Raw genomic sequence first — 22,340 nt, 5'->3', positions numbered from 1 at the left:
CACCACCGGCTCGCAGCTCTCGGAGGTCGGTCGGAAGAGAAGCGTTCATCGGAATGGCCTAGATCTCTGCTGCCGACACTGTTTAAGAAGTTGCTCTCGCAATTAGTGTTGGCCGGTAGAAGGCATGGGTCAGCTTTTCCGTGACGTATAATGCCAAGGAGATATTTGTATGGTGAGATCATATTCCCAGTGCTGTAGCCAGCGTGAATAACTCGCAGATCGCCATTCAGCAATCATAAGGGTTCAGCCTAGGCTGGTCCAACGCTTCCTTCGTTCGGATGATAAAACTGTACAGTCAGGATGAGAAGATATTGTGGAGATCTCTTATTTGGCTGCCCGTCTTGCTCTATCTAGTTCGGGAGTGCCGCACCTTCGTCCTCAATTTCTCGGCACAACATGCATCGTCAGCACCACTCTCTTCGATTTAACTTCACGCACGCAATGCAGGGCCCGTATAATGTTCGATTTCAAGCTCCATTGCTTCTATTACGCGACACGACGCGGCAGATCGCAGCGATAGCGGCAGCGCGGCCTCGAGCGAGTCATGTCCGAGCCGATGACGAAGGGCGAAAAAAGAAGGAAAATTGATTCAGCCAGTAAAGGTGGCCCTAAGAACCAGTTCACGGTTTTGTCGCGTTGGCTACTTAGGAAGGTCTGGCAGTACATTCTTGGTGCATGCCTCGTGCAAGCTCCTCGTATACAGCAAACGACATAGCGCAGCGCTCTGCCAACTCAATTACGTTTTCGATACAGCCTGTCGGCCGAGAATGAAAAATAATTATATTAATAAATTACTTTAGGTATGGCGTAAACGCCCGGCACCGCACGTTTATACTTTAGAGCTTTCTATATAATTTTTAATTTATATTTAATTTAATTAGCAAGCAGAAAGCTTCTGCAGTCCCTCGATTAGCTCGTCGTATGATAACGTACACTTCAGAGGGCGCGACCTCCCCTTCTACCTCCTACTTGGGAGTGGCTCATTTAGTGACGTAAGCGGCAAAGTTAACATTTCGTTTTCCGAACCGTTATAAGGTTCAGCCCCAGAGTGAACAAATTCCTGCGTATGCGGCCGCATCGAGCACGAGCAAACGATAGCCTGCTTCTTCCGGAAGCTCGTTATTACTATCGAAAGTTTAAACCAGATTTTCGCTTACTTCAGCCTGTTTATTAAACTGCGTCAATAAATATACACAGTAACTGTACATTCCTAGACAAAGGTACACCCTTTGGGGTGTATATCTGCCACACAACAATAATCGTCGTCTGCCTTGCTTGCGTTTCCTTTCTTGAAAACGCCGCGCCCGCTACTTTCCTGTCGGGAATGATATGTCATGCTGATAACGCGGATGCCGTTCGTTACTATAGGAAGTACCGGGCTCGCAGCGTTAAAGAAAGGAAATGCGGACAAGAAACGACGTTTATTGTTGTGTGGCAAGATACAACCCAAAGGGTGTAATATTGTTTTAGAGTGTAGGAAGAAGCGCACTGATGCAAACACTATTTATGCTTGATCTCAGCTATTGGCCGATTGGAGCCACGTATATGGCAATCTGCTGCGTTAGGATATCAAGAGCCCAGAAAAAAGTGAGGATAAGGTTTTTGTTGAAAAGAGGGCGTTTGAGAAAAAGGTGACTCGATTTGGTTAAGGAATAAGTGCGTTTTGCGTTGTAATAATTAGTGTTCGTGCCTACATTTAACTACGGAAACAGGAAACGCCCGGTATTTGTATAGTCATCGCACAAGCCATTTTATCTCTGCCTCTCTATCTCCCTTTTTCTTGCTGAAAGCTATTTCATAAACAACACGAAAAGTTCACGATGGAAGTCGAGACGTTGTGGTTACTTTGGAGCGTTGCAAACTTCTTTTGTTGGTCTTTTTCTTAGCCGCCGCATTTGGCGGGCAATTTTTGGCAGGGCGGAGGCCAGGAAACAATCAGCCATCTTTGTCTATATAAACAGCTAGCGGGGAAGGGCACTTGCAGTGTATGCGTATATATCGCAATGGTCGGCTGCACCTGGCGAAGAGGTGCCACAACCCGCGGAGCGAAGCCGCGTTGAAAGCGAAATATGTGCCGTCGCCACTGTCACAGCCAGTGGCCACGTGACTCGATACGGATCGGCACCACTGCGCACAGTTCCGTTGTGCGTTTTCTTTCCCGGTGTCTCGGTTGGCTGGCTGGGGGTCGGTATGACGTAAAGCTATTCCGTCTGGTTACAGCCAGCACTGGCGAGGAGTTATTCGCCTTCGCATGAGCCGAGGCGTGACTCCCTTATCGACACTGCTGAAACTGTGTTCGGCTTTGTCACGGATGCACTTGCTCGGCTCTTCAGGAAGGTATGGTATTGTATCCGGCTCATCACGAGCTCCGATTGCCGTCTGTTCGTAACCGCGCAATATGCTTAGCGCAAAGTGTGTGTGTGTTTTCTTTTAAAGCGAAGCTGTCTGCACATACATTTCCGCAATTTGGTGGGTTGCCGTCGGTTGTCTCGCCGAGTAGAAGCCCCTGTACCTTCGAAGGTATAGCATATGGGTAGAGGGGCTTTAAGTAGAAGCGGTCGCTATCGGGAATATGATCGCTTTCGCGAGGTTTATTCGTGACTCGGCGCCAGACGCGACAGCGTTTCTGGCGTTGTGCTCGCTATCTTCGTGAAGTCCCAGGAACGTTTTCGGCTGTCTACTTCGACAGCGCGTCCGGTACTGAGTCACGTGAAATCTCGCGAAGGTGGTAGCATATCTATGGTGGTAGCATCAGCGATAGTTCTCGCTCGAGAATATCGCCCTTGAATAAAACTGACGTTTGCTTTACAAAGTACACCATTCTTGATGATGGCAGTTTCGGGACGTGTTCGTCGCTGAAATCCGATGCGCGTTTCTCATCGTGGTGTGCCGTTTTGTTCTGCTGGCTCATGAAAACTACACTTACCAAACACTTTCCCCACATACTCGCATGATTTTTTTTATTTAAGGCCCCTTAGGACATTACATATAGGTTAGAGGGTGGAGCAGGGCAATAAATGGCACAAACGTAACCTGCATGTGCAGCAGTAGGTCAAAATCAAGATTCTGGTTGGAAAAAAGAAAGTTTCAGCAATTGATCACAACCAAGACCAGGATCATCAGGTGACGTATTCCGCAACGATCGCTTTCGGCAATATGCATCAGAATTCAAGCGACGGAATTCATTTTTTTTTACTGAATTTATTTTTTCCTCGCACCATTTTTTTCTCCCGCACATGCAATGCAGCCTTTATCATTGATCGTCGACTGGCATGTTAACTGGACAGCACCAAGAGGAAAAGCAAAACAAGAACACAAAAAAGAAATAAAAGAAAATGTGTATCCTACTTGCCATATTTAACTATTAAATGCAAAGGTGAGCAAACATAATCTGAGTGCAAACTAAGCAATCCCAACCAGGCCCCGGGAAATGTCCACATAGGGCTAAAGCAAATTGTGATGTAAATGAAATGGAGTAACAACATAAATAACATGTAATGCGAATTGCAGGAACAGAAAAAAGAAGCTTGTCAGGCTTTTATTTATAAAGAAAGCTCTCAGGCATACCAAAAAGAGACTATATCTCAACAGGGATCACATTTAAGATGGAATGGATCTCTCGGACAGGTGAAGTTGCACCCTGTAGTTTTTAATAGAACCATTGGTCCAGAATGTTGGATTGCATGCGCTGAAACCTAGATCGTGTATATATATACGTATATATAGCGAGTACCAGCAGAGGAGCGCTTTCTTCAGCGGTACTTGTGGGACAGAGCGTGGCACAGTAACTGTCTGCCATCTTTTGTTTTAACTCTCACCTTCACAAACAGCATATTGATTGAGATGGTGTTAGAAGGCACTGGGAAGCCACATATAAGTTTCTTTTTTTCATCTCTGTAGTAGAATACATCTCTCTATGTTTCAGCATTTTGTTTCTCTTTTTCGCAGTTCGTGTTGTTGTGTCAGACGAGGAGTATGTGCTCACCGAGGGCATCGCCACCGACTTCGAGAATGGCATCGGTGCCAAGCTCCACCAGCGGCTCCTGCAAAGGGCACAGCACTCCAGAAACTGGGTGAGTCGCCTCCTGACAAGTATGCTGCTTGTCAAAATGTCACTGGCAATAATTGGACTCACTATCAACGTCTTTTGCCATGACATTTCTTCTCTCTCTTTTTTAAGAATGCCTTGTCCCCTCCACTGCCTGTGATACTTTAGTAGAACAGGTTCTCACTGTGTCCTCTCCTCCAGGCCCCACAGGGGCATCTGCGTCAACAGGCATCTGGTTTGTTGCGACACCACGTACCCGAGCACATGAGAGTTGGACCCTCTCATGTCTAACCGTGCTTGGCTTAGTTGTGTTTGGGGAAAAGGGATCCTTGGGAGTGCTTGGGCCATTAAGGCCCCCCAGCAGAGGCAACACACCCATTTGACCTCCGCTTCACTTAGATGGCCCCCCTGCACTGACCCACCCGGGGGAAATCAGTATTTGCGTTTTCTTATCCTCATGTCCAATCTTCATATTTCTCTCACTTCCAATCTCTCCTATATTCTCCACTCTTCCTTTTACTTCTGATTTTCCAGGAAGCGAGGGTTAACCTTGTGTGAGTAGCCAACCTTGGGTATACCATATTTGATTATAGCAGTAACGCACAGCTGGCATTTGCATGACCTGTTTTGTACATTTTGCGGCGTCCCCTTGTTCGGCTCCATTGGTGGGTGGCTGGCATTGCTGCCGAAAACGGAAGATTCCTTATAGTTATTTTCTGAAACTCCCTGATCACCCTAAGAAATGAGGGCACACCAAACTGTTTCAATTTCCTGGCCACCAATGAGAAAACTTTGTGATGCAAAACCAGAAAAGAGCATGAGAGTCATCTCGCCTTTCTTGCAAAATGTTTAGATGATTCTATAGGCCCAGGTTACAATGCTACAAAGCTAGTTAGTTGCAGCTGAAAGCGACGTAGGGACTACTTCAGTTTTTAAAAGAGACGGGCTTAGGCAAACAGCTGTGACAGTGATGTCACGTACCACGCAAGAGTGACGGACTGTAAGTGACGATGTGTGTATTGTGCTATGTGCTGTCTCTCTCTCTCCTCGCCATCTTTCATCTCCCCATCCCGCTCCCATGTGTAGGGTAACAAACTGGTTGAGCTAAACTGGTTAACCTCCCTGCCTTTCCTTCTCCACTCATTCCTTCCTTCCTTCCTAGTTAGTGGTAGCCTTCGTTTGGAACTTCATAACAAGAAGCAATATGAAAAGCTACAGAACTTTGTTTCTTTTGGGGACATTCCAGTTACTGTGAGCCCATACTGAACTACCGTACAATTCTGAGCAAGCCTTCCACTCCCCCCCCCCATGGTAAAAGATAATCCATGAAAGTTTGTGGCGAGGGTCTTGCTCAATCGCGGAGCAAAATTCAAGGGCTGTTGGCCTTGGATCTGACAGCAATTGAGCTAAGCTTATACCGTCTGTCAGCAATTGCAGGCTTGCCTGGCTTGATCATTCGCTTCGCAAGTTTGATATTTCGCAGGTTTGACCAAAATGGTGACTGATGAAGGCTGTGGCTATGCAGATACCTTGGCTATGATGAACTATTGGGCCTCAGCAGAAGTGCAGATAAACAATAAATTTCCGTAAGTAGATATGTGGGCTTGTTGGTGTAAAATATTCCAGTTTCTTCCTGTAGCGCAAATGGCACAAGGACGTAGAAGATAAAACACACACAGAGGCATTAACTTCCAACAACAATTTATTTCTGGGACGAATGCCGCTATTATACCCTCGCTTGTTTTTAATAAGCACACGTGTCTATTGACAAGGTAACAGAACAAAGGATAGTACAACTCACTTGCAGACTAGGCAATACCTATTATTTTTAACACATGTTCAGGAATTCCAACTCCTTCGTTGATAGTTACATGGACGATTGGCTAAGACAAGCATTGCCGATCTCTTCAATGCTAGCACTTTTCAATGGTGAGGTGAGTTAATTCGTGTTTACTTTTCCCGGTAACAACTGTATCTTCTAATAGTGGAAGGCATCTGCAATTATGACAAGAAAGCCATCCGGCGAAGGCTTTTTAACTTTATTGGAGCGCTCCCTAAGCCTATCATTAATGCATCTGCCATTTTTTGTGATATAACTCTTTCCACAGGGCAGTGGAATACTGTAAATAACACAAGTCCTACAGTTAATGTACCCTCCAAGGTTGAGGTTAATCAAGTTCATGTAGCTCTGAACAAGCTTATTAGGTTGTGCGCAAAAAGAAGACCATACAGCAAAACAAAGCATGTGCACAAAAAGCAGCACAGAAAAGGGTACATTAACTGTAGGACTTGTGATATTTACCGTATTCCACGGCCCTATGGAAAGAGTTATATCAGACAAAATGGCAGATGCATTAATGGGACAAGCCAGCAGATGGGACAATTTATATAGGACAAGCCAGCAGATGCATCAATGATAGGCTTAGGTAGCACTCCAATAAAGTTAACAAGCCTTCGTCGGATGGCTTCCTTGCACTTTGTTATCATAAGTGCAGATGTGTTCCGCGATTTGCAGATACAGTTGCTATAGGGAGAAGGAAATACAAATTAACTCATTCATCATTGAAAGTGTTCACATTGAAGACTTTGACAATGCTGGTGTTAGCCAATCATCCATCACTATCAAAGAACGTTTTAATTCCTGCGCATGCTTTAAACATAAGTTTCTGCCTAGTCTGCAAGTGAGTTGCTCTGTTACCTCATTCATTTGCTCTGTTACCTTGTCAGTAGACACGCGCTTTTAAAAAAGAAGTGAGAGAAAAAAGTGAGGGTATAAAAGTGGCATCCATCCCGGAAATAAGTTGTTCTTGGAAGTTAGCACCTGTGTGTGTCTGTTTTCTCTTCTGCATCCTTGTGCTATTTGTGCTGCAGGAAAAAAACTGCAAAATAAATTTCCTTCTTACTGTATTATCCCATTTTATGTAATTTAATTTGCAATTTCGTAAAAAGTTGACAAAAAACACTGTAGGTTTTGTGAAAATGCATGACGTGGTGAACAGGGTGAAAAAAGTGAGAGAGCGCTTGCAGTGGTAGGGGCTTGCTCAGAATTTTACGATATGAGCACCATCCACGGCGTTATTTCCACTGGCGATCTGATGGAGCTGACCAAGGCGGAACTTTGGGAAGGCTGGAACAAGCAAATTGTGATCCATGTGGAACGAATTAAGATGAGGCATGATTGGAAGGAAATCCAGACAAAGCGCTTTATTGTCATCTTCAGCTCAAGTGTGCTGCCTGAGACAGTCGAGGCCGGGTTTGTCAAGATCCGAGCCAGACCGCACCTACCAAACCCTCTGTGATGCTGAGATTCGGCGCTTAGGAACAGTCCTCTCAAAACTGTGAAAACTCTTTCCGCTGTCTGAACTGTGATGGGTTGCATGCCGCATACTCGCGGTCCTGTCTGTCATGGAAAAACAAAAGAAATTGTAACAGTCAAAGTGAAGGAAAGCATATCATTCAAGGAGGCATGCAGGCGGGTATCATACCTGCCAAAAAAAAGCTTTGTCGAAGTGGTGCGTTAGGGGGCAGTGTCACAATGGCCTTGGCCGTTTGTGGGATCGAATCCCAGCCACGGCAACCGCATTTCCATGGGGGCGAAATGCAAAAACAGCTGTGGTGCTTAGATTTAGGTGCACATTAAAGAACCCCAGGTGGTCCAAATATCTGGAGTTCACTACGGTGTGCCTGATAATCAGATTGTAATTTTGGCACGTTAAACCCCACAATTTTAACAACGGCCCTTGGCAGCAGCCTGGCTTGCACACAGGGAGCCAGCAGTGGTGCCAACCACCCCCTCGGTGGCTGCAGCCAGCGCTGCTCCACCGTCCCAGAAAAAGGTGCTTTTGGTCTCCGGACTGGTGGCCTCAAGTACCTCATTCTCTGAGACGAGGCCTTCTCGTCTGACACACCACTCACAAGAGCACATGTTCAGCATCTCGGAAGAAGCGATGGACATAACAGCCAGTCAGACAGCGCAGCCAGTGCCTCAGGAGCTGCGTAATTCTATCAACCGTTCCAAAAAAGACAAGCATTGTGTCATGGTGCCTTGAAAAGGCCCTGTGAGCTCATTTTCATTTCTTTGATGCACAGCATTAGCATGTCTCTTATTATGCAAACATAAATACTACAGTGAAATGTTAGGACTTTTCCATTACCAGACCATATCAGAGAACTCCTCCATAAATATAATCCAAAGGTGCTGTGTGTTCAAGAGGCGCACTTGAAGAAGACACCATTTCTCTAAAAGATTGTGACGATGCTAATGCCTCATCTGTTAGTGTAGCCATCAGAGTTGATAAGTGTGTAGCACGTCGCTTTTTGTACTTTAGACGCCTCTTGAGGTAGCTGCAGCAAAAGTGATCTTATTCAACAAGTTAGTTACCATCTGCTCGGTATACTTGCCACGTAATCAACAATTAAATAATTTCAAATGCATAGCAGATCAGCTTCCTGAACCCTGCAGAATCATAGGTGATTTCGATGTTGACAGCAGACCCTGGGCAGATGCTCGGTGTGGCACTAGAGGGCGAGTCATTGAAATTTTTCGTTTAAGCTCTGGTGCATGCCTTTTTAATAAAAAGAATGTACATATTTTAACTTCATAACTCGTACTCATCTACTGATCTGGCCATTGACTCTGCCTCATTAATTAATGACCTGGAATGGGAGGCAATGAAAAGTCCACTAGGGAGTGACCACTTTCCCATAATACTTAACCTAGTTGAGCAGCAGGACTGTTCACCACAAATGCCTCAATAGAATCTAGCAACGGCTGACTGGAAGCAGTTTAATGAATCAACCCATTTAACACAAGATCTTACCTATGATTTTAGTTTAGATGGTGGTGTACGGTATCTTACAGCTTTTATTATCGACACAGCGAAAGAATGCATTCCTACAAAAAAATGGTCATTCATATAAATTATGTGTTCCTTGGATGAATGAAGAGTACAGACACGGCCGCTCGATCCAAAAGCACAAGGTGCGGCCCGCTGCGTCGCGCCTGAACGGCGTCTCGGGCCTACTTCTCCGTGCGCCCGCTGTGGGGCCACCGCTCGGGGATGGCTGCTGATAGAGAGCGCCTTCACAGCTGCGTTGGCAGGCGCAATCTCCACTCCAGTCAAGGCGTAAATAATGCGTTTTATATTTGGAAATTGCAGACAAAATCTTTTAAGTCGTCATTGGAAGTGCTGATTACGCCACAAACGCCAACAGATTGTCACAGGGGTGGAAACCTGTTTTAGCATACGCCTGAACACTATCCGTCACGGTTGCCCGTACGATGCACGACTGGGTAGTGCACTTCCGTCGAGAGGTTCGAAGGACACTGCCCCTGCAGGCCGATCGTAACAGCTCCTACATAGCCCAGAAAATCTCGACTGGCCAGTGGTGATAACCGCTGGACAAGAAGAGAATGGATGGTGGCAAGGGGGATGACTTGGCTTCCAGCAACCAGCTGCGAAACGCTGACACACCCCAGAAAATCCAAAAAATGGCAGGCAACTGCAAAGCGAACCCCACAACATGGCTCTGCGCTGAGATGAAGTATCCTAGATCTTGCTTTAGGCCCGCCAAGCTTCAAAGAAAATGTAAGTGCAGAAACAACAAATACTGCATTTTGCTATGTCAATTTTTGAAGGGATTTTGGGCTGACAAAGTTAGCAATCATGGAGGGAATCCTGCTAAATGAGAGGGAATCTTCTTGGCTTAACAAAAATAACAATAGCAATGACAAAAATTGTTGGGATCCCTAAACACAGCATTCAAATTAGCCTGCTCAAATTATCTATATTGCTATGCAACTTTCCCTTCTTATATCTAATGGAAAAGTTGTACTCTTGAAGAGTTAGGCTCCATTGAAGCAAGCGGCCATTTTTTTATGACATTTGATTGAGCCACGTCAGAGGAAAGTGGTCTGTCTCGAAGATTAATCTCGCTCCATACAAGTAACACAACTGCTGGGCTGCCTAAACTAAACAGGCACATTCCTTCTCTGAAGCACTATAGGCTTCCTCTCTTACATTTAATTTACGGCTGGCATAGAGGATAGGATGTTCCTCATTATCATCGCCGACCCATTCCCCTCTCGCTTGCGTCGCACTGAACTATGAATAATTTTGTATAGCCTGGCGTGTGAAGCACAGGATGAGAAACCAATAGCTTTTTCAAATCTTGGAAAGCATTCTCTTTGTCCTTATCCCAGTGCACACTACTTGGTGCTCCCTTTTGGAGTGCATCCGTTAAAGGAGTTACTATTTGCAAGTAATTCGGAAGGTACCATTGATAGTACCCGTTAACTCCCAAAAATGAACGAATGTCTGTCTTCGTACATGGCTGTGAAAAATCTCCAATCGTAGCTGTTTTCCGCTCGGCCGGCTGTCTCATGCCCTGGCCGACAACATGGCCCAGAAAAGTAACCTGCGAGCTGCCAAACCTACATTTTTCCGCCTTCATCGTTAAGCCTGCTTCCCTCAACTGCAAGAACACCTGCTTGAGGTGTGATACGTGCTGTTTCCAGCTGTCAGAAAAAATTTCGACATCATCAAGATATGGCAAGGCGAACTCCTGCAAGTCTTTTAGGACAATATCTATTAACTTAAAGAAGCTAAATGGCGCATTCTTCAGCCTGAAGCTGAGTGTGAGAGGGCGAAAAGTGCCTACAGGTGAGATGAATGTGGCATAGCGGCTGGCACTTTCTGAAAGGGCAACTTGCCAGTACCCCCGCACGAGATCTATAGTTGAAATGTATTTAGCAGCGCTGACTCTTTCGATTAGTTCCTCAATGTTGAGTGTCGGGCACAACTGATCCCTGGTGATGGCATTTAACTTCTTGTAGACAACGCACGGGCAAGGGTCTTTATTAGGGAGTTTCCAGAAGTATTAGCGGTGACGTGTAGTCACTCTCAGCAGGCTGAATAACTCCCAACTTTAGCATGCGCTGTATTTCTGCCTCCATAATTTCTCTGTCATGGAGACACCCTGTAAGGCTTTTATCTTACAGGTTCGGTTGATGTCAGCTATATTTCATGCGTTGTTAGTTCGGTTCTACCTGGCCGATTGCTGAATCTATCGAGATATTCCCCTAGCAGCCCTCTTAGCTCATCTAGCTGCTTGGGTTTAAGAGTGTGCATGCTTACCGAATGTTTTACCACTTCTTCCAGGCTTACTTCAGAGTTGGAGGTCACCTTACGCCCATTAAGCTTGGTATTAATGTCATCTGGCTCTTTGATGGTAAAGTTAACGACTCCGCTCCACGTACGGCTTTGTCAAATTGCAGTGGTATATCCTCACCTCCTTCCTGCGACAGGACACTTTCAGAGCATAGTCAGTATCCAAAAGTTTGTGCAACACTTCAACGGGTCCATCCCAGTGAGCTTCAAGCTTGATCTTTCTTAAAGGTTTGAGGATCATTACCTAGTCTCCGGCGTTAAAAATTTGAAGCCTCGCATTTCTGTCGTAATAGAGTTAGGTGTTCTTTTGTGCTACTCCCATGTTCTTTTCGAGAAGTTCTTGTGTTGTTCTTGTGTTGCCTTTGACAGCAAGCATTCACACACTCACTTCCGCACTTTTGTTTCCCTCGACACACAGAGTGAAGAGGGTCCTTGTAGACAGGGGTTGTCACGCTTGACTCAAGCTGGCGCCTCTTGATTCCAGAGCTGACTCCGCAGTTAGCCAACATGTCTGTGACAATTACTGGGGCCGATGAGAAAGTTCCGCAAGACACCCTTTTTTCCAGGAGTTCTCATGCTCCAGTTAGACAGTGAAGGTGACAGCAAACTAACTAACAATACTCCGTCCACCAAACATGGCTAGCCTTGCTGGCACCATTGGGCTGTCCGCAATAGATGCATTGTTGGCTTCACGAACCGATTCGTCGCAGTAGGCTGGGAGAGTTTCAAAAGACGCAACCCCTGCAGGCCGATCATTACAACCTGCAAAGGTCATACTCTTACATATTTCCTGAAAGTGCATTCGATCCCTGAAAATTCTTATTATGCATCTGTAAATGACATGATGTGTGCTACACTGTTTCATAATCGCCCAATATTCAGAGAACCCTTCTCGCTGCTCGTTAGGAGGCTTAATGAAGAAATGAAGGTCTTGCTTCTAGAACACTGTCTGAAAAACCCAGCAAAGCCACTACCGTCGTGGCACTCCGAGATCATAGAATGACACACATCATTTGTAAAAGTCTCGAAGCATGCTCCGCAAGAACACATTTGAATATACTTCATAGAACTGCAGGCAAAATACTTGTGCAAGGAATTTTGCACGGATGCATCAGTCGCATGCCAGCTTGTCCTCTGCTGCAGTTGGACCATGATTTTCGGAATATGACATTCTGCACACACTAACGAGCACCTTTGCAGCAGAGTCGTATATGTTATTGTCGTCTGTAAAGCATATTATGCAAATAAATTTCAAGGAGGCAATTATATTTACAGACTCATTTAATGTAGTTAAGGCTTTAATGTCACTTAAAAGCCGGAAAATCCTGTAGTAATTAAACTATATTCACTTCTGTGCACTACTTATGCAGCTGAACAATGTATCGTAGTATGCTGGGTTCCTGGCCACAGAGGCATTAAGGGTAATATGCTTGCTAATGAACTTGCTATGCCCATAACAAAAACTTGCAATGATCCCATAGCTGTTATAGCTATAGATTTTAAATCGTTCCTACGGAGAAAATTAAGAAGCTATTGGCAGCACCTTTGGGATGCTGAAACATATAATAAGCTTTGCCTAATTAAACCACAGTTAGGCATTTCGCCATTAACAACGAAATCACGGGAAGCTGATGTCCTCTTAACTCGGTTGAGAAGAGGACTCACGTACAGCACACACTACTACTTGTTGACTGCTGATGAACCTCAGATCTGTGGTAAATGTAGTGAGAGGCTGACCGTCATCCACATCTTATAGGAGTGCCAGGAGGCAGACGATAAAAGAAAAAAAAAAAGAACACTTTCTCCTCTAGCTTACAGACAACATATCCCTCTTCATCCAGCAGTGTTTCTCGGTAAAGAACTGGTATTGAACAAAAAATCCAGCATTCGATTTTTCCAATGAAATCCACTTACATGTTATCAGCCCAAACAATTCATAGCGCAGCCTCTCTTGAGAAGGCGCTGTTGTGATGGTAGACTTTTGTGTAGTGCACGCTTCCAGACCGTTACTCCCGAAGGCCCCTGATGGGACACATTTTAGTATATAACCTCTTAGTAGCATATCTTTTATATTCGTCCAGCATATCATTGTACACCCTATTTATCACTGTCATAATTTTACTTAAACGTATATTTTAAGTACTTTACAGCGAATGGTTTTAGGCCATCATAAAGCGGTGCCACATACACCTTTTGACATTGACCACATCATTGACTATGTCATATCATTATTCTGCGCTGTTTGGCCTTCACTGACCCTTGCGCCATAAAACCCCATTATTTACTTGCATAATGATAGCACTCGCGTAATGATTGCACCCCTGAATTTTGTTGTAAAAATTCGATTTTTTTTCTTTCCCGTGTCATGATCGCACCCCGAATTTGCCGCAGCGATATGTCGTGTGCCAAGTCTAGCTAATGATGATCGCGCTTACCATCTGTCGAATGCTACGCGAACGACACTTACCAAGCGGTCTGCATGCGCCAAACATTTAAATCTTAAGCATATGCCCCATTTCATTCCTTAAATCACTTTCCGCACTTCCATGATATAAAAAAAGCTACGGCCGTCTGACTTGACTTGGCTTTATTATTTATACGCTTTATAATGGTTATGGTCAACAACAACAACAAAAAAAAGGCACCTTTCGATTCTTCTCGTCTGCACTCGTGGGCACGCAACAAATCGCGGGCGGCAACGATAGAGACTGATACATTAGAAGTGTGCCTTATTCATACGCCGACACTTGTAATACAGCTAAGATATTCGCCCACCCTTAGCGGAAACGTGCCGTATTAGGATAGCAGTGAAAACAAATGCCGCAGTTTCCGCAGCATGCCCGCCATGTGTTTCTATGTCACTGGCAGCTAAGTGCGCCCATCTCCGTTTCTGTCCCCTCAAAGTGGACATGGCTACGTTATTGCCGCAAGCTTGCCGATATGAACGATATTATTCATTACTGATACGGAATAGACTGTTTCAATGCACAAATGTACTCGCGAGAAGAAAAAAAAAAAATCTCATTTGGCGCATTCGGTTTGCCCCGCCGGCCGCCATCTTTGTTTTGGTGTCCCGCACTGTTACAGCGGCAGCCGCCTGTTTGTTGACCTGTTGTCATCCCACAGCAAACGCGGTATGAAAAAAAAATAAAAATTTTTTTCCCGGGAAATTTAACCCGCGTAATAATCGCATCCCTGAATTTGCGTCTTTTTTTTTTGCAAGAAAGAGAGATCATTATGCGAGTAAATACGGTAATGATCATCTCTTCTGCAGCCTATCCTGATTACTGCAATGTCACTCTCCACTGCAGCTGGAGAAGTGGTGGGAGGACATGGCATACCTGTCCCAGCGGCAGCCTCTGCTGCCGAACTCGCACATGGCCGGCACGTTCGCGCTCTTCGAGGACGCCTTTCAATTCCAGGGCGGCCGCAGCCTCTGGGCGGCGCGGAACATCACCTACTACCTCGACTTCTGGGCACTCCTCAGAAAGTGAGTAATGCATGCTAACATAAGGAAAGTACGGGGGTAGCTAACAGTTTTATGTGTATGAATTGGAATGCAGGAATAATACAGAAAAGGAAAATGAAAGTGTAATAAAAGACAGCTCGCTGCCGGTGGGAGCCCAACCGGCAACCTTCGCAAATCGCGTACGATGGTACTGGTGCCCATAATGGTACCGGCGGCTGTCCCCCGCCTGCTTTGTATTTGTGCGAGTTGTGTTTGTGCATGCGTGTGTGCACGTGCACCCCAGACAATTCAGGGTGTCTACCAACTGGGAAAACTGGGAATTATCAGGGATTTGGGATAGTAAGGGAGAACTCGGGGGATTTGTGCGTGAATCGGGGAAAATTAGCTGTCATTTTATTTAAAGCGAACGAAATCACCCTACTGCTGGCTCGAGTAAAAGAGAGAGATCGTAACGAATCGTCTTTGACGCCGTGTCGTCGGCTGGAGGAGTTGCCAGTGTACAGTGAACGACCGATTTTCCGGATGTCCGATTTTTGTTAAATGCTCGATAATGCGGACGATTTCGTGGCACCACCACGTGCCCCATAGAGTCACTGTATGAGAACGTCTGTAATTTCAGACGCAAGATCCCTTCGCTCTCCGATTTTCTGTACTTTTTGCCACCATTGCAGGTCCTAAACGGCATTAATAAAAGCCAACACCACCGTTTTGATTACCTCGCCGCCTCGAACCAGTGCTCTCGCACGCAGATCCGCTGGCAGCCGTAGGCACCATTGCAGCAACGCCAGGCTTAGCTGCTTCGACGTTTACTATTAAGGTTCTTGCCGTTCGGTGCCGTGATTTTCATTGAAAGAATTCGCCGCTGTCAGTAATGGCACCAATTCTGCCTCTGTAATCCTCACGATTGGCTTCGAAGCTTAGAAAGCATGATGCGTGGCATAATGCCAGTTCCCGAAAGGCAGCTTTTTATTCGCATTTGAAAATTTTCAACTCAATTTACATAGAGCTTTATAATTTTTCTTTTTCAAATACATCTTATTTGCTGTGCATTTTACTATCCCCTACCTTCAGTTTTCTATTTTGAATAATATAAACACTACTCCTTACTATTCAAGCTCTATTAACTAACTAGTTTTTCTTATTTTTAGAATGCTTACTTAAGAATGACAGCATCGGGCGACATGGTGTCAGCTTGTCTTGTTGTAATATAAAGTTCTGTGTCGCTCAGAGAAATCCTGGGAAACTCAGGGAACTTGAAAATGTCAACTTGGTAAACAGCCCGGACATCGTTGTTGTTATGTTCACCAGCGCCTCCCAGTGCCATGGCAGCAGTGTGTGCAGCATAATTTAACTGGCACCCGCCATTGTGGTGAAGTGGCTTTGGCATTGTGCTGCTAAGTCCGAAGGCTTGAGATCAAATCCTGGTTAGGCGGCCTCATTTTGATGGGGGCGAAATGCAAAAGTGCCTGTATACCGTGCAATGGGTGCACCCTAAAGAACTCTAGATAGTCAAAATTATTACGGAGCCGCCACTGCGGCATGCCTCATAATTATTACATGGTTTTTGCACGTAAAACCTCAGAATTTAATTTCACCGTTGTTGTAGCGTGCTCCTCTGTGCTACCACACGCTTGATGTATATTTGGTCTAAGCACTTAAAAAAAAAAAGCACTCATGCTGCTCTTCTTTCTTGTCAACCTCATTTCACTTTGTTTGCTTAAAGGTACCCTGAAACGATCATGATGATTTTGTACAAACATACTGAGTTGTTAGGGTAGGTCCTTCTGATCATTCGGTGATGCATTTAAGCACTCTGCATAAAGAATGTAATCTGTTCTAAGATTCTAAAAATGTGGATTGCTACCATTTGCAATGGTGCGGCTCCCCAGGGTTTCCAGCTGCCCCCTCGCAATCTGTCCCTTTCATGGCACGACCTGCCCTAGCAGATTAGTAGCAAAATGTTTTGGAAGGGTAGCGCGCGTGGCCGCGCGCCAGGAAGCACCCTGCATAAAAAAAGCGCGGATGCACGCTGCTGCAAACACTCGCGCCGTGTATCGCTTTGAAACACTACTGCTAGCTCGACGTAGGTGCGGTGTCGAAAACTTGAGTAGCTTAATACCGCAACTCCACTTTAAAAGAGAAAGAGGCCTGGACATCGTCCGAGTTGATTGGACTGCACCGTGAGCCAGGTAGTTGCCGCCTTTCATGAATGGCTCGCTAATTTAACGAAAAATGCGTGCATTACACTTGGGCGGCACTTAAGTACATCACGTTGCTGACGAAGTCTTTTTGGAGCGTGGTCCTCACTCGTTGGGGGTGGCAGCGCGTTCCTGACTGCACGTATTCGTAAGGCCCGGCAACACTGGGTCGATACGAGACCGACAAGACGCTCACTCCAATGATTGACCGACATTTGTGCATCACTGAAGCCTTTTTATCATACCAGGTCGACATTGACGCAACTGACGAGCGCTAGTTGTACTGCGACAGGCTTTCTTGTCGAAGGCACAGGCGAAATCAGCGTGCCGACCATTGTAAAACCGAACCCCGCGAGATCAGCCGTCGAACCGACAACACAATATCGACAGCGTCTTCGCTTGTATATATAATTAATCGTGCTCAAAGTGAGTCAAGCACGTCTACCAAATTGAAATGCACAAGCTTTAACCCTTTCAAGTCGGGCCCACGAAGTTTGAGCCAATGTCGATCCTGTTCAGCGAAGGTTAACCTGGCGCCGTCGAGTTCGTGCACTCGCAACTAGCGGACCTGAACTGAAATGTAAGCAGTTAGGTCGAACGAAACTGCTTCTATAGTTCAATTCTTGCCTTAGCGATTTGAAATCAGCTAAACTTCACTTCGCACGGTGTGTGCACAGTAAGCGGTAAGCGGCGACACAGCGCTGTGCCAACATCTGTACGTCACCGCACCTGTAGGTTGTCGACCGCATTTGCTACGTTTATGGGTGGGCCTGTACATGTTGCTTTCTGACACATTTCTCAATTTCAGAGATGCACTGTTTGCCTCTGCGTCAAGCGGCAAACAAGAGACGGTGTATTCGGTATACAGCAGCATAAACAACCGCCTCGCTCATTTATACCAACGCCGTGTGAGCAATGGCATCTACGCATTTTCGTGAGAGAACAACAGGGCCTACAAATGAGCACTTATGCGAGCACACTTTTCTCTAATAATGCTCTATGACACGCTAAACCTGTTAAAGTTAAGTTAAAGAGAAGCGAGAATGAGTTAATTAACAGCCCATAATATATGTAGCTGGATTACAGTTGCCATTGTTTAAGTGGTTCAGCCACTCATATTGACTCATTTCAGGGTATAACAACATGGCACATATGCGCAGATATGCATGTTTTGTTACATTTTGACACTATTTCTTTTGAGCGACGGTCCTTTTCCACACTAGTTGAATAACAACGACCTGCGGCTATATATGTCGATGTAAACAAGTGCACTGCTTTAATAAGTCCGACGCAGAAGGCTGCGCTTGAAAACTTTTTGAATGTGCGAAACGTCTAAATAATGTGTAAAAAGAATACAAAAAGTGATGACCAAGTGCACAAATCAGTGATAAATTCCAAGGCAGCCGTGCTGCCAAACGGAACTCAGCGTGCTATTACCGGCCACACTGTTTGCAGAACTGCGCACTCAGGCCTGCTCACCCAGTAGTTAGTGAGTGCCACATGGCTTCAAGAACGCCATGCTGTCCATAAGAAGCCATTAATAATGACTTGCGATTCACCAAACGCACAACCGACGCACACTCAACGTGGGCGCAGGTACACAGATCAACCGGAGAAAGCCCCAGGACCCTTCCAAAACGTTTTCAGCGGCGTGCGGCAGAGGGCAGCACAGGAAAATGAAAGGCGGATTGACGTAGTTAACCCAATCGACGTCAGTTGTGCAAGCTATCCATTGGGCTACCCAGGACGCGTCACGGATACTTTTTCCAACTTTAGTGAACAAATGTTCTTCGTAATAGTTAAAGTGTTGGTTAATTTGTTTCTATAAAAAAAAGTAACATAACAAAAAGAGTACACGCAACAACAATTTATCACTACAGCCAAGCACTTCCAGCATGCAGCAAGTGTCATCTGCTTGCGTTACGATGTTCTCCGTGTTGGCACGAGCTGTGCAGTCAGTATGTTAATCTCGAGCTTTCTTTTCACGAGCACGATAGATCGCCCTTGTTACGTGGTGGACTGCAAAGTGGGTGCATGGACTGAATCAAGTGGGTGCGTGGGAATGTGCGCGCATCGGTTACAGACTCTGTGACCTTGGATGGACTCGCGTTTGACTATGGCTCCGACCAAGGAAATAAATGCTTCGCATTTAAAGTGAAGCTTGAAATGTTATTTTGTCTTCTAATTATCAACCAGCTGCTGAAAGCTGCTGTTCAGCGAAGACATAGAGTTAATATATGGTTTCAGAGGAGTGGGCAGCGCACGAGAGCCCTCCCTGAACAGCTGCTTTGTGCAGCTGCTGGCAGATGCCAATACAAATTAATGTAGTGCCATTGCGACAGCAGCTTGCATCCCCATAAACAAGGCTAACTTAAAATTTTTTTATTAAAGACTAGGCAATTAACTGTGCCATGTGTTGCACTGAACAATGTAGACTCCAAAATGTGATCTTTCAGGAAGAGTGACAGCAGCAGCAGCAGCAAGCAAATTGCCCTTTGTGCTGCCTCTCACACCGATGCAAATAAGCAGCAAAAGCACAGAGCACACGAAGCTATCAGCCCTAGCCCTCGGTGCTGGTCTGCGATGGATACAGGCTCTGTATCCAGTGCAGGTCGCTTTCAAGATAGGGCCCGCACAGCTGCGCTCAGCCACGCCATATGCAGCGGCCACCGCTGGAGTAGAATGCCTCCCCCCCTTACTGGTGCCCTGCGCGTGATGGAAAACGCCTCCTTCCCGCCTTCCTGTCTTACATGCGCGAGATCGAACCAACCTCTTCGATTCACCCTCGCACGCACGCTCACACTTATAATTGCTGTCAGGATAAAGACACTTTGGTATTTACTGCCCTATCTCTGTGGCTACGGCTTTGTCCTGCTTATCACGGGGTCACAAGTTCTAGTCCCAGCCACGGCAGCTACCTTTCAGTAGGAGTGGGATTCAGAAATGCTTGTGTGCCATACTTTGGGCGAAATCTAGACTGTCAAAATTAGTATGAAGTCTTCACTATGGCATCCCTCGTGACTAGAATCCGTCATTTTTGTGTAAAAGCCAATAATTCTCTATTTTTGCACCCTGAATAAGAAGTTCACCATGAAATGCATTCTCTAAAGGATTAGTTTTAAGATTATCTGCTAAATTGAAGCCCGGAGAACAGCACTTGTGAGCTGGCCTACTGGCAAGATGCCACTGCCCGTCACCCCAACCTTGTAAATGCAGCACTGACATAACATTGCAAAAGGTAGTTATGATGCTGAGAGGACATTTTCCTGACCAAGGTGCATTTAATGTTTTGACAGGTCTAGGATAGACACAGAAATGATTGCAATGCAAATGATAATGCACCTCAATAAGGGCTTGTAACTATACAAGCAACTCGTTCCTCTGAGTACATTTGTGTACAGTGTTGGTCCGGGCCCCCCCCACCCCCTCTTTTTTTTTCCTTTGTGAAAACATACATTCAACAAATTTAGCGAGCGATCGCCAAGCATGCCTCTGTTTTATTGCGACAGCATTTATAAGGTGCTGGCACCATGACGTTGTGTATAAAGTTGAACTGCGATAAGATCCTGCCATGCGCTGTATGCTGTGGGTGTTAGGGAAAGCGTGTGAGGAGGATCCAAGAAGAATGGTGGCTTGATGGATGCCCAAGTTTGGAGGTCACGTGATAAAGTATGCTCGAAGCAGAGAGGGGAGTAGACATGAGTGTGCAGTACCATGATCAAGTGTGTCTCCACCTGTAGCCTGGCCGTAGCTGCGCATTGCTGTACATGCGGTTGAGAGCGTACACCATCCGTGCCCTATCTTGGAGGTAATCTCCAGCGGCTGCAAAAACTAGGGGAGCCATGATGGCTGGTGGCTGCTTATGTGCTACCTAATGTGGGCAGTTGCCTAATCCCAAGTTTCAGAAATGCATCGAAATGAGAGGCAGAAGTGTTTGCTCCATTTTGTTTGCGCTCCATTTTGTTTGCACTCTTCATCACGCCGGCATTGTGACAGCTAGTGTAATCCGTTCATGTTTGCCTATGTGTACTTGATGCCGTGCCTGTTAGCTTATTTAGTAAGCGAATGTTTACTGAATTTTATACGGCTGATGAAACTACAAACTTTATTTCGTGCCATATGTCTAATACCTTGCTATCACTATTTATGCTTCGCCTTTCAGGTAAAGGTACTACTTTTTTCCTTCTTTTCGTTTTTATTTGCGTAAAGAATGCTAATAATGCATTGCAATGAATATTTACATAAATAAATTTGTCACATTACTTGTGAGCAGCTCTCCTCATCAATACTTGTTTGTGTGAGTGATCTGCTTCTTTAAACAAAACATTTGTGCCCTGGAGCGAGACCATTGCCTGCGTTAATTGTTCATGAAAGTAGCCAGAAAAGTGCCATTCTTTTGTTCAACCAGCCAACAAATATCGCCAATTTTTCCCCTGTTTTCCTCTTTAAAAAGAACACCACCTTTTAACCTCCCAAATTAAAAAAAGAAACAGAAACCGAAAACAGAGGGCACTACTCATAAGCCAGTGTGCAGTTTCAAGGTATCATAACACATAAAATAATTACAGATTACACATTGGGATCTTAAGGAAGATGGGCCATGCTATTGTGCATAAGTCACCTTAAATGACAGGGTGGTCTTCAGGATAAACAAAATGTCACTTATATTGTGTGCAAGTTAACAAGGGCAATGGGTTTACGGAACTCTTGGCAGAAGAGCATTGTAAGGGATTCCTTGACAGCTGCAGAATATTGTATACCTTACCTACATTTAGTTGTAAAGTGGTATGTAAGCATTCCAACAGCTGCGGCAACTGCCTGTTCAAACCGTTCGTCTGTATTACCTGCAGGGAGAGGCTGAAGCCGCAGTCATTCCGCAAAATTCCGTGGACCATGCACCAGTTCAGGAGGTTCTTCAACACTGCGAGAATACCTGCCGGAGGGAAAGACGAGCTCATCTGCAAGTTTTTGACCGGTGAGTGTTCGTCGGCTCGCGTGTTGGGCATTGACTGGGATGAATAAGAGTTGCGGTTTTTAGTGCCAACAACTGCAGGCCATGACAAACCTTAGTGCTGTCTTAACATACCTCTGTAGCGCTCCTTTTGAATAGACAAGCTTGCCATGATGTCTGTATAGATTGATAATAGTTGCTTCTGTTGGAGAGCTGTTCTTGAACAGAAAGAAAGATGCAGTTTCTACTTTGCAGAGGCGGAGGAGAGCTATGCGGGCGAGTCTCCCACCCACATTGTGGTGCTCCAGAGCGGCCGCATGTTCACCTTCGATCTGCTGAACGAGCTGCGAGAGCCTCTGACGGCGGCCGAGATCACCGCTCAGCTGAACCGCATTGATAACGTGTGCACTAGCTTAGGTCCTGGTGCAGGCGTGGGCATCCTCACACATGGAGACAGGGACAGTTGGGCCCAGGTGAGCAGAGACACATACTAAAATCAGGCTAC

At 45.6% G+C, this 22,340-nt stretch overlaps 1 protein-coding gene across 6 annotated transcripts in view; it reads left to right on the top strand.

The window, feature by feature from the left end:
- Window positions 1-22,340, top strand: part of CROT (Carnitine O-octanoyltransferase) — a 150,765-nt gene that overhangs the window by 89,937 nt on the left and 38,488 nt on the right. For 5 of the 6 annotated variants that reach the window (XM_065431235.1, XM_065431236.1, XM_065431234.1 and 2 more), the window contains 4 exons: window positions 3,949-4,073; window positions 14,529-14,707; window positions 21,735-21,859; window positions 22,091-22,308. In XM_065431235.1, the coding sequence (XP_065287307.1) occupies window positions 3,949-4,073; window positions 14,529-14,707; window positions 21,735-21,859; window positions 22,091-22,308 (647 nt within the window). Of the gene's footprint in view, window positions 1-2,296; window positions 2,338-3,925; window positions 4,074-14,528; window positions 14,708-21,734; window positions 21,860-22,090; window positions 22,309-22,340 lie in introns of those variants that run through there. The other variant, XM_065431240.1, reaches the window with a different exon arrangement.

The sequence above is a fragment of the Dermacentor albipictus genome, chromosome 1 (assembly GCF_038994185.2).
Source record: "Dermacentor albipictus isolate Rhodes 1998 colony chromosome 1, USDA_Dalb.pri_finalv2, whole genome shotgun sequence".
NCBI classification, from domain to species: domain Eukaryota; kingdom Metazoa; phylum Arthropoda; class Arachnida; order Ixodida; family Ixodidae; genus Dermacentor; species Dermacentor albipictus.
This window is presented reverse-complemented; position numbering and strand designations above follow the sequence as displayed.